This window comes from Porites lutea, chromosome 6 (genome assembly GCF_958299795.1).
Source record: "Porites lutea chromosome 6, jaPorLute2.1, whole genome shotgun sequence".
In the NCBI taxonomy this organism is placed as follows: Eukaryota; Metazoa; Cnidaria; class Anthozoa; order Scleractinia; family Poritidae; genus Porites; species Porites lutea.
The window spans coordinates 20,687,753-20,700,622 of NC_133206.1; the positions used below are offsets into that span (position 1 = coordinate 20,687,753).

The following is a 12,870-nucleotide window of genomic DNA, read 5'->3' on the forward strand; positions in this document are numbered from 1 at the left end:
GATTGAAAATTGAAAGTTTTCATGCTTTGCCTGCAACAATTATCATGGTTAGTGCTCCCTGGTGAAATTTGTTCAATATCTTCTTTATATATAGCTCGTCAAGAGCATTTTGTGTATGGGGTAAAGACTTCAGTACAGAATTAACTTAAAATAGCAATATCTTTGTGACATATCCCCTTTAAGAAAAGCGACATGAATTGCCAAATATATATTACATGTAGTGTCCCGCATTGTTGCTAAGCACTTACCTCTTTTTCTTTGGTGCATTTTCATCTCCTTCTTCCTTGACACGTCTTTTCCTCCTGTGAGGAAACAAAGTTGCAAAATAAGTTTTGACTGCTTTCAAGCTTGTATCCAAATCGATCATCAATGAGCAGAACACCAAACAAACAAACAAACAAACAAACAGAAATATCACTCTGTGTTTCACGTGCATATTAAAGCTGTTATCATAAGTAGGTGAAAAATGATCGTCTGGGTGAGCTGGTCCTGAATAAAACCGCTGTTAGTACCGGTGACTGAACATACGAAGCTGATAGTAACGAGTCCTGCACGCTTCGGTCCCACCAGGAACGCAAACTAAACACATTTTACAGGCGCTGCCTCAGACGTCAACTAAATATCAAGTGCCAGGACAGGGTGACCAATAAAGACGTCTTGGAAAAAGTAAACTTCTCATGTTTAAGCACAGATTAGTACGCTGGCTTGGTCAGGTTGTCCAAATGGACGATGACCGAATGCCAAAGAAGCTCCTTCACGAAAAGCTGTCTCAGGAAACTAGTCCCACAGGCAGACCACAGCTTGGCTTCAAGGATGTCTGCCAGAGAGATCTCAAACCCCTACAGATCAACACACAGACTGAGGAAGCCACAGCTTCCGACCGACAACATCGCAGACAGGCTGTAAAACCAAGGGCTCTGGCCCTTGCCAGAGGTTGTTGGTATTCATGTGCGCACTTGTTTCTGCTTGTATCTTGCCCACGCATTTTATGGGCGGTGCATTTACGCTTTATACAACAAAGAACAAAACAAGAAAACAACACTGAAAGAAAAGAAATAATGGCGACCAGAGAAAGAAACGAGACTTGCGTTTCAACTGACAACTGACATTTCCAGATCATTTTTCCGCAGTGGTTATGCAGTTTGTCCGTCAATACCATCGTAGTTGTGCCCAGTGGCTAAGAAACAAGTAACCAATTTCACAGTGATATAACAGCTTTAAAAGCTTTTCTTACCGTTTTTTTTCCTTCTTAACTTTCGGTTTCTTCACTTTTTTTCCTTCTTCATCCCCATCTTCAACTCCTTCATCGTCACTTTCTTCGTCATTACTGGCAACAAAATCATCAGCGGTCTTTTTCTGTGCATGCAAAGAAAACAGAAAACATGAGGAGAAATCTGAAACAACATAACACTTTCTACATGGGGACACAATTTACCATGAGCGTAGAGGGAGGTAAACGTGGTAAACATTGTTGTGAAATGTTTTAACAGATCCCTAATCTTTAGGTCTTGTAAAAGTCTAGTTTAGGGATAGGGAATCTGTTAATGCATTTCACAAAAATGTTTACCTCGTTTATACCTCTATGCCTGTGGTAAATTGTCCCCCTGCTAAGTGCTGAGTGTCGTTACACTCAATACACGAATAATAACACCGACCAATCACAGCACAAGAAGAAAATCCAATGAACCAATCAGAATTCAAAGAAAATAAGTGTAGCTGGCACGAAGCGCGGGAAAACTAGTGCATGTCACTGTTAGCTGTTTTTTAGATTGGCCTATCACAACACGGGAAGACAATCCAATGAATCAATCAGAGTTCAAAGAAAATAAGTGTACTCGAGCTGGCACGAAGCGCGGGAAAACTTGTGCGTGTCACTATTAGCTGTTTTTTAGATTGGCTTATTGCACCAACCAATCACAACACGGGAAGACAATCCAATGAAGCAATAAGAATTCAAAACAAATAATTGTAGCTGACATGAAGCGCGGGAAAAATTGTGCATGTCACTATAAGCTCTTTTTAAGATTGGCTTAGTGCCACAACGCCAACATGCAATGTAAAAGCAAACACAATAAAACCAGTCAAAACTGTCAAACAAAAACAGCCGATTAAACAGCTTCAAGTTTACCTTTCTTCCTTTCGACGGTTTCTCCTTGGGAGCTAATTCTTCAGGTGCAAACACCAACAGATTTTTTGTTGCTTCTTTGAATTGCTGACGTTTCTCAAGAAGTTCTTTCTCTTGTTGTTCTTTCTGTTCCCTTTTAAGTCTCTGAAAATAAGAACAGATCATGGCAGCAGCTCTTAAATATTGATCACCGTGAATTGTTTTCTTCACAAAAAATTGGTTTGGCTTTTCTTCGCACTTGAGTTGGTCTTCAATAAGTTGTGTTATCTAACCTCTTACCGTAGGTTAGCTAAAGGGGATGGTGGATGGGGAGAATTGTTTAAGACTGGAGTGGGGAAGGGGTATTCATCAAATGATTTGCTTAACCTTATGAAAAGATATTACTCGGATCATTAGATGACATTTCCGTCTCGAAGTTAATAAGAGCTATTCCCGTTCTTGTTCATATCGCACATGAGGGAATGAAAATATTATAACGGTACATTCATTATAAATGAACACTTATTCGGCCATATATTAGCGCACTTTGTAATTGAAATACCATTGAAGGAATTGAGGAAGGAGAAATAAATAAGGGTCTTACCTCCTCTTCTTCCCTTTTTTTCCTGAGAGCTTCTTTTTCCTCTTCCTGTTTCCGCCGCACTTGCTGTTCCTCCTCGTCCACCTTACGAGCACGTGACACATGGTACTGCGCCTGACTCAGCAAATCCGATGTGTGCCTGTGCAAAACAAACACAGTGTAAAACGAGAAACTGAGAGGGAACGAAGTAACCCTGACTATACAGCCGGGAGAACCTACGTTTCTCTTCTTTTAATATTGCGTCACACAGGGGGTAAAAATGACTCAAGAAAACTTTTACAACTTATATCAGCAAGTAAAAAAATGCAATTTGCGAGTCCAACAAAAAGGTATTATTTCTGTCTAAGATACAGTCAGAGGAGGAGGAGGAGGAGGAAGAGGGGGAGGAGGGCGGGGAGAGAGAGCGGAAAGAGACCCACAACCTTGTCTTAACAACCTATTAAAGTTTTTTGACTAAAAAGAACTGAATCAAAACTGGATATCCTGGGGATCAGTTCTAGCCTCCCACAGTCCGAGTCGTTAACGCAGGAATGCGTGACGACGTTTGCGTGACGTGCGTCCGCGTGGAAGGCTATTTCTTAGCCGGATGCAGAGTTCTAGTGGTCCGCGTCAGACAGTTGTCTACCTTCAGGGCTGTCACCAAGATTTCAAGTTGCAGGGTAAATACAAGTTGGAAGGGAATTAAACAGCTAGGGATTTCTTATGGTTCTATTTTTCTTCTATTTTCCCATGAAAGTAGCCGGGGGCCACGTTCATAGTAGCCGGGGGAAATCCCCGACCCCCGCCTCTTAACAACAGCCCTGTATCTTATACTGAGAAAGTATTGTCACTCGTAGGCAGCTTGGCGGCCTTGTCCAGTCAAAGACTAAAGCCTTCCTTAGCGAGTCCCCTCCTTAAAGGGGTGTGTGCTTTTTCCGAAAGTTTGGATTAACATTGCCCTCGAATGCATTAGTAAATAGCATAAAATGTTTGCACTTAAAAACACTGACAAATACCTGGCCTCTGACGCAGCCCAACTCAGGTCAAATTTCATACGATCACCATTATGACTCAGCCAAGTGAAGTTCCTGAAATACGACATCAAAACATGATTACCCCTTACAATATTCAAAAACTATTCTGACTCACTATTCTGATGATCCTCCACATCCTAGTAACCAATGTAGTCTGATTAGCAACGCACTATTTTCTCATAAATGACTGCCTTCAAATCTTATATTGTCATTTCAATTATGACCATTTTCCGAAAGTTCGCAAAAGCAAGGACGTCTCACTACAAAAACACTACTCTAAAATGGGATTGATTACATGACCGCGGCGTAGTCAACTAATAAATCCGGATTTCCCAAATAAACGCAACCTCGGGGCTGAAATCCTTTTTCGGATTTCGCGTTCGATCGCAAATCCGAAATCCGGATTTTAAAATCTAAATCCAGATTTCCCAATCGAACGCAACCCGAGATATATGTGTTCGGATTTTTTTTTTACCGTTCGATTGAGAAATCCGAAAAAGGGTTTGAAAAACTGTCCTTAAGAACAGCGGTATTGCACGCGCACGCATAATTAGCCAAAAGAAGACCGCTGTTCACGAGAATAGTTTTGCAAATCCTTTTTCGGATTTCACCATCGAACGGTACGTTCGCACTTTTTTGAGATCGATCTGGGATCGATCCAACCTGGATCGCTTCAGGAGGTGGTCTGAGATCGGTCCGAGATCGATCCACGCTATTCCGTGCTGAGTGAGAACGCAAACACGTCCTGAAAGCGATCTAGTTTTGTAGCCTTTTCTCTTTGAGAGTCACGCAAGCCAATCGCGCGTAAGGACTTTTTTTTGCAAGTCGCAAAAAATGCCTGCGAAAACATAAAAAAAGAGAGAGAGAACGGCGGAGACAGGCCAGAGCTCTTATCGCTGCTTAGGTTAACCGTCGGATTCAAGATAAAATAGACAAAAGTCACCGAAACGCAGACGTTTATACGGACATCGCAAAAGCTGTAAAGAAACAGGGGTTTTCCTGTACGTGACTGGAAGCACTGCTGAAATAAGTTCGATCGAAACATCTAAAAGCTGTGTCTATGAAACTCGGATTTACATCTCTTTTTCTCAACTAAGTGTCCAAGAATCGACGGTAGTGCTGAAGAATTTCCTCGATTTTTTGGAATTGAGCTTCTAGCCACTCAAACCAACAGCAAAAGCGGTGAAAATGTTTCGAAAATAATAGAGTCTGAGTCGTTGAAAAGTCTGAAGAGTTTGCGGTAAAAACTGACATTCAGCTGGAAAAAGACTGCAAATTATCCAATTTGTATAAAGTACCCTCCGTTTTTAACATTTTTTTTTTCATTTTGAAAACAAGTTAATTATAAAGTCATAGCGAAAAATCATGCACTTTTGTTATAACCGAACAATTCGGCTGAGGTAGGAAAATTTCTCTCGCATTAACAAGACAAATTACACAAGAAGACATTAGCTTAAATTTATTAGTAACAAAAACACTAAACAGCTGCATGGTCCCCTCAACTTGAAGCCTTAATGACCAGGCAGTACATGTAAGACTTCTTCCATTGTTCGTAATAAAATTAATATAAGCTTAACGAAGGATGACAGTCGTCTTCGCTATTAAAAGAGACTGATTTTCTGGATTTCGCCAAGCAAAACACAAACATCTTTTTAACGAATCCAAACCATACTCCACGTCTTCTTACGAACATCGAAGTTAACTTGAGGTGGACTTTAAGACTCTTTTACCTTTGTTTCTGCTTCGTTTCAACTGATCGTTAACGAATAAATAAGCACATTTTCACTGTCAGTTTTAAAAAAAGAATTTTCTCTCAAACTAGACTATTGTGGCGTGTTTGTAACCAGCCAATAGAAGCGTTTGTTTTTCTGTGCCGCGCGTTACGAGAATTTTGCAGTTAATCAATAAGAAAGCGATTTTCTCGGCTATGTGGTGCACTTGGGAAGTCTGGAGAGCACTCAATAAGCTATAGTTGCTTCTTTTGAGCTCTCCAAACTGCCTGCGTGCATCCCGTAACTCGATATACGCTCCCTAAGCATAAACCAACTCTTATTATTGAAAAGAAAAAAAGATTCCCGTGAAAGTCAGAAAACGCCCGAAAAAGAAAGCCGGGCGGTGTCACGCAACCCAACTCACGCGAGGCCAGAGGGTAAACAAACTGCTTAGACCTCCCAAGTTAGGAATTATTTGTCTAATTAGAAGGCGTCAGTGTGAACAGGTCCTCATACGTTCTCGAACCGATCTCAGTACCGATCTCAGATCGATCTCATTTAAGCGATCTTAGTATGAACGGGGCCTTAATTGCAATCCACCCTGAGGACTGATTTCTTGGACGTGAAATCCGTTCTCGGATCTCGCGTTCGATTGCAAAATCCGAAATCCGGATTTCCCAGTCGAACGGGTTATGGGCTCCTGGCGGCACTTCACTTCCAGTATGGAACCTCTAGATTATGCACGGTAAAATTCGATCAGGAACAAGGTCCAACCAAAATAGAGATTAATTTTTTTTGTGCGACATTGTCCAATGATTTCCTGTTATTGCAGCTTTACCACGATCACTTGGTAACCAAAACTAACTGAATTACATACAACTTCCCAAATTTGTCCCAGTTACCTTTGAGCTTGTTCCAGTTCTCTGACGGCACCAAGCACGACCTTAAGGGGGCTCTTTTCGGCTTTTAAAATGGCTGTCGCAAGGCGCTGTTGCACCAGGGAGATGTTAAACAACATGACAGTGTCATTTGGAGCAATATGGCGAGCCTTGAGTAACACTTGTTTACACTCTTTCATTTTTCCTGCTTTGAAATAAGCACGGGCCAGGTATAGCAACACTTCAACATTGTGATGCTTGAAGAACTTTCTCAGGCAGTTCTCGTACTGCAAGCGAATGATAAAACATCTGATGTGTCACTACACAACAACTTCACTTGTATTCAACTACATATGATCAAATAGACAAGAACTCAAAAGATCACAAATCACAAATCGAGAAAAAACGTTAGGGCTCCAGGCTTAAACTTTGGTACAAAAAAAAATCTATTTTTCTGACACACGTTCACACTTAGATGCAGTACAACAGTTTGCACCTTGTTTGACTATGGGTTAGCTGATGTATCATCTAAACCCGGGGAATCCTACAATCTAACCAGGCTAAATATACTGTTTACACTGAGACATAGTGTGAGCGTATTTTTTTTTTTGTTTGACTAGGGATTTGCTGAGAGGTAGGGTACACAAGAGTCTGTACATCAAGCCCCAGTAATTCAAAAGATGGATAAAGACCCCACTGGATAAATCACAATCTAGTGAATAAGGCAAATCATACTTTTTCTCTAGATAGTGATTTATCCCGAGGGTAACACTATCCAACCTTTGTAGAATCAGGGCCTGGATAGCCGCCACATACTGTTCACACTTAGAAACTACATTCTGGACTAGCTGAAAAGCAATCTGAAGACGAGTCCTACCATCTGGATAGCCGCCACATACTGCTTTTGCTCCACATAAATATGAGCCAGATTAAGCCAAACATCAGGAATGTCCGCAGTTGCTTCACGGACCTGTGAATACGATGTGAATAAGAAAAAGAAAAGAAAAGTCTAAGAGAAAACCTGAAATACTCAAAATTTAGAGTCATGGTGGTCATGAAAAGGGCTGTATATTGTGAAGTTGAAAATAGGATCTTCATAACCATAAAATTTGGCGAATTTTTTCATGAACTTCTGATCATTCGAGACGCTGTTATATCAAAAACTCGAGAGAGTGTTTGTCCTGATGCCCATATGCTGTAGTTACAACTCATCATTTCTTGTAATAATCATGACTATAACAAAATACTCAATTCTGATTGGCTATCAACTGTAGCAATTGAAAGTGGTTTTATTTTCACTTCTAGCAAAAAACTCTCAGAATAGCCCGTGCTTTAAGTTTAGAAAAGCTTAGAATATCTCAAATTTTCTTATGGTTATGATTAATTAGTAACAGAACTTTGTGTCGTCCAATTCGCTCTGTAATCAAATTGGACTCCCGGTATGCGGTCGTCTGATTTTGTTAATCATTCGTATAATAGAGAGGAGGAGGAGTCGTTACGTCACGTTGCCATGGTAGCAACATTTTTGGATGACAACAAACCAAAACGTCACTTACAAGTGGATTCGCACTGTATCAAACTTCATCGACCTTATTTAATTTCATTTAATTTGTCAAATGTTGGGGAAATTTTCTTGGTTAAATCCGAAGGGATCGTATGTAAGTTTGGAAAAAGGAAAACAAAATTTTTGTGTTGTGCGCACCTACTCCATAAAGCGGGCACGTGAAATGTTTTTTTGCTGTTCGCCGTCACCGTTGCAAAAACTCCCTATTGTTGTCATCCGGAAATTTTGCTACCCTGGTAACGTGACGTTACACTTCCCTCTATTACAGCCAAATTGGACTCCACTCAGTTCTTTTACCATTATTAATTACCTGAGAAAAAACATCGCGAGCCTCCCGTAAAAAGTTCTTATGAGCAAGAATACACCCTGAAGGAAAAAAAAACAGCTGCGTACAATCAACAACAATTTCTGACTTCCTAAGAGCTCTGTTGCCTGTAATAAATTATGGTCGATACCTTTTCAATTGCATGAATAGAGTTATATAGTATTTCGGTCCTAGAAGAATGATCATACATGTTGAGGTTGAGGAAATGCTCATTTATCAAAATACATTAGCCCATTAACGTTAGCCGACCTCATAAAAGTTTTAAAAGTTTTAAATTAAGTTGACTACCTATTTTTTTCAATTCAGAAAGCAGTTAATGCAATTTATCTTTAAATCAGTTTTTTTAGCTCCATATGACGTTGGAGTAAGAAAAGAAATTTGCTGTAAAAGATACTTAGATACTTTACGGGCACTCCGCGAAAAACATTTGAAAGGAATAATCAGTCCAAAAAAACATACCAGGATTAAAAACCCCAACTGGTGGGAGGCAACCACTTCGCCGAAGATTTGAACAATTGAGCCTTAACTAAATACTGCATTACATTCTGCGATATACGTATTTCTATTTAAGTGGGGAGTGTTGCAACTTCGTTAATAAAAGCAACGTACAAGCAACGAATCATGCACCACTAACCAATTCCATTCGCTGCATACAAATTTCTGGAATCATTTCTCAGCACTTGTTTATACAAAGCCAGTGCTCTGTCCTGATGTCTTTTCTCTTTGGATCTGTCTCGTGTAGGGGTGTGTAGTGTTTGTAGCCATACATTCCCTAGCGCCAATAGCGAATACGCATCGTTGGCTGTTGAAGGTTGCTTCAAGATTCGCTCAAATTTCTTCTGCCCAGGCCCCCACTCCTGCTTGGCCAAATGAAGATTCCCAATCAGTGACCACGCGTCTGGATGATCCTGTTGAACGGAAAACAGGCAAGGTGTAAAGTGGCTGACCAAGGGGCCTCAACTTTTTTTCATGACAAGTTGGAAGTGAAAAACAGAGTATTACTGGTAATAAACAAAGGTTACAGAGTGCGGGCGACAACGATCGAAGGTCAAAACGCTTTTATTCGTTCGCTGTGTTTTGCGTAAGTTTAAAGTGACAGTTAGTCAAAACACGCGTGATCAGATTGCGTTCTGTGCATTCCATTCATTCTCCGTGGAAGTCCAAACGAATGCTCGCTCCATACATGCAACGCATGCGCAATAACAACCTGGAGATAAGGATTGCGGGCTCCTCTTGTCGCCCGCAACAACTGCTTGCCATCATTGTCAAGTTTGAATTTAAAAAATCACGATTGTGTTCGAATAGCTCGAAATAGGAGAATGTCAAAAACTGTGGGAAAATATCAATAATAATGTGAAAAAGAATAAGCAAAACTATTAGCACTAAGTAATGATCACTGAGATTAAACAATTACAGTTGTAGTAGTTTGCACGAATGGGGTCGCACTTGAAAAATCAGAAATGTTTTCCATAAGGAATAAGCGACCACAACTGAAAACTCGCTCACCTCTTAAATTCATACTTGATACTGCTGGCTAGCAGTCATTCAAACATTATGTTTTGATCGAAAACCTTTCTTATTGAACGGTTTGATTAAAAAGGGTTGTTACTTAAAGGAAATAATAACATTTTTGGCTCTTACAATCCCCTTCTACAGAAACTCTAAGGAGAATGGGTACAAGCTTAGGGTGCAGTGATTTCTGGGATAGTTTGGGTGGACAAGCATCAGTTATGATTGGTCGATGGTATTCAAGGCATTCTTTATGAGATACTAAGCCTCATTCATTAATTGTTAATTATTATTCATTCAAAATATTTCCCCGATTCTGATTGGCTGAAGGCACACGCATAATTCACCATAACCAGCTACTGATGACCAGATTTGGAAGAATTTGCGTTTAATGCACCGATGACGTCAAAAGTGCAGCTTTCTTGTAGGTTAATGCAGCGTTAACCGAGAAGACCTGGGGACGCGGTTGAGTTGTTTTGGTTGTGAAAACAAAAATGGCAGACGTTTCACTCGTTCCAAGAGTAAGAACTAGGCGAAATAATAGGTAAAAACATGGCAAGAACACCAAGAAGACAACTCGGAGGGCGACATCTGCTATTTGGAGGATATTTGCGGAGCTGGACAAACCTAAACGTGCACTATCGAAGATGAACTTAACATCGATGGATCGACGGAGGTAAGCATGTTTTAGCTATGTTTTTACACTAGGAATCATTTTGAATGAATAATAAAACAATTATTGAATTCGGCTTTCGTATCATATGAAGAATTATGGAGATCTCGGAGGGTGTTATCCGCCTCAGCCTACGGCCTCGACGGATAACACCCTCCTCGATCTGCATAGTTCTTCATAAGATACTCAGCCTTATTCATTTATTGTTAAATAAGTACCGCTTGTCAACCCAAACCATCCCAGAAATTGTTGCGGCGAAAGCTTGTACCCATTCCCCTTGAAGTTTCTAGAATGGGGAATTCTCTGGGGGACGAGAGCAGCAGGGTTTGTCCTAATTTCACGAGTATACCATTTGATTACCTATTAATATTAAGGGTGACGAATTACGCTCACAATCGTGGATTTTTGACATGTTTATCCTGGATCGTATCAATCGACAACTCCACTCTCTCAAAAGGTTAAGAGGTTAAATTTGGCTTAACTTCAGATTTTTCTGAATTCTTCGACAAAATACCTGTTAGAATCCTTCTTGATGTGCTCTTTCGTGTGCTTAGGTTTTCTAGAGAGTCCTTTAATGCCCTGACATCTTAAAACTTCGTCTCCACCTTAGCACTGAGACGTACAGAAGGTTGCCATGGCAATTTTATAATTTCACTTGTGAAATTACAAATTAACGCTGAAATTTCGCGCCATAATCAACGAGAAATTCGTCACCAATGATACTACAATTCACAACTTTCACTTTTTGAGAGTATTTCAGAGGAAGGAAAGTTACAGAACCCGAGACAGACAATCCAACATGCAGTTTTAACATGACGCACTGTTTATCAACGAAACTTTTTAATCCCTGACCGCTCAGAGAATAAAGATATTTCTCTCAACTCTCTAATCATTGGTACACCAGTTAACCACAATGACGGAAATTTGCCCAGACGACTACCGTAAAACGGTCATGACGTCAGAAAACTTTTTGATTAAAGCACCACCACATTGTTCGTTGCTAAGTCTTTTTTCTCCCCACAACTGACAAAAAAAGCGAGTCTGGAAGCAAGATTGGTATAACAAACTGTATCTTGGTTAACAACTGTATCGCCCGGTGAAGGTGGGTGTCTGGAATGTCCAGCCACTAGATAGAGTTACGCCCCCATGGCTGGTAAACCCGCGCCTTCCAGCCATCAACCCCTACGCCAATGGGAGGAGGCACCTGTCATACTGATTTATCAGTGGAAAAATATAAGGAAGGGAGGGGTGGAGGTACACTGTAAATGCACAATCTAAAGGCCAAACGAAGCGAGTGTCCGCCGGGAAACGCTGTGCTAAGCACATGGGGCTGATGCAATCAAGGCTGACCGCTCTCGAGCCACCAAACTGACCGCTGAGCAACAACAAGAGATGGTGCTACTTGTTGTTAACTGCATTGAATCATAGAATACCTGATTAATTTGAAGGGCTTCCTTGAACCAATCAGATGCTTCGTAAATTTGTCCTCTGTCACGTGCCATGCAACCAAGTCGAAGATAGCCTAAACGGAAAAAAAAAAGGAATAAACATTAATATATAGATTTAGCCAGGGCTAAAAGCGAAGCTCCTATTAACTGAATTTATGATTTAAATCAAACAATAAGCTTGCAATTGTATTTTACAAATCAGTTAACTTTAGAGCACATTCATGTGACTTTTGAGGGAAAGGCTAAGTGATTTTAGAGAAAAATAATTTGCAAACAGTCCAAGCTAACAGTGAACTTAATCTTACATCGAGTTGATAGCCTTATATGTACACCCAAAAAATAGCAATCATCTTCGATCACATTCCGGAGCCATAATGGCTCTCGATCACTTACGAGATTAGGCCTGGAAAACAAATCAGGCCCAATTTTTTGCGTTCGACAAGTTTACAATTTATTTTACAAAATCTTGCCTGGAGACGTGCAAACCAACCTTTTATACTTTTTATACATCATCTGAGGTGAAACAGTACCATGAGGCACTGTTTTTATCATACAGACCTCCGACAGATCACAATTTTGCAATACAAATTTTAGTCATTCAACATTCAGGTCGATTGAAGCACGCGTGGGCTTTTACCGAAAACCGTTAAAAAAAATTCTAAAATCACCTATACGGCTTGCCGGTTCTCACTTTTGACAAGCGCCAAAGTCGACTTTTTAAATCAAGATTAATAGAGTTATACGCTTTAAAATGATAAAAAATTTATTACGTTTATTTCTTTGTTCAACGGTTTTACAACTATGTGTAATCTTCAAAAGCGTTTGATACACGCGGCATTTTGACTACTCCCGCAAGCGATGTTCGTGAGCGACTGAAAACAAACGGCACAGCGATTAAAATTGCAAAAGAGACTACTAACAATCGATAAAAGGATAATAATTCGGTGAAACATATACAGAGACAACAATTTTCATTCACGAAGACAAGTAAATAGTGTCTCTGAAAATCCTTGTTTATGTTTTAAGCCGGCTTCCCGGCGTTT

The 12,870-nt window shown here is 40.2% G+C and overlaps 1 protein-coding gene across 2 annotated transcripts in view; it reads right to left on the reverse strand.

The window, feature by feature from the left end:
• The window catches only part of LOC140940645 (RNA polymerase-associated protein CTR9 homolog), a 40,260-nt gene that overhangs the window by 2,392 nt on the left and 24,998 nt on the right, over nt 1–12,870 (reverse strand). For both annotated transcript variants that reach the window (XM_073389636.1, XM_073389635.1), the window contains 10 exons: nt 11,813–11,901; nt 8,832–9,105; nt 8,183–8,238; nt 7,186–7,278; nt 6,333–6,595; nt 3,701–3,772; nt 2,709–2,844; nt 2,129–2,269; nt 1,235–1,356; nt 249–302 (listed from right to left, as the gene is read on the reverse strand). In XM_073389636.1, coding sequence (XP_073245737.1) covers nt 249–302; nt 1,235–1,356; nt 2,129–2,269; nt 2,709–2,844; nt 3,701–3,772; nt 6,333–6,595; nt 7,186–7,278; nt 8,183–8,238; nt 8,832–9,105; nt 11,813–11,901 — 1,300 coding nt within the window. The remainder of the gene's footprint in view (nt 1–248; nt 303–1,234; nt 1,357–2,128; nt 2,270–2,708; nt 2,845–3,700; nt 3,773–6,332; nt 6,596–7,185; nt 7,279–8,182; nt 8,239–8,831; nt 9,106–11,812; nt 11,902–12,870) is intronic.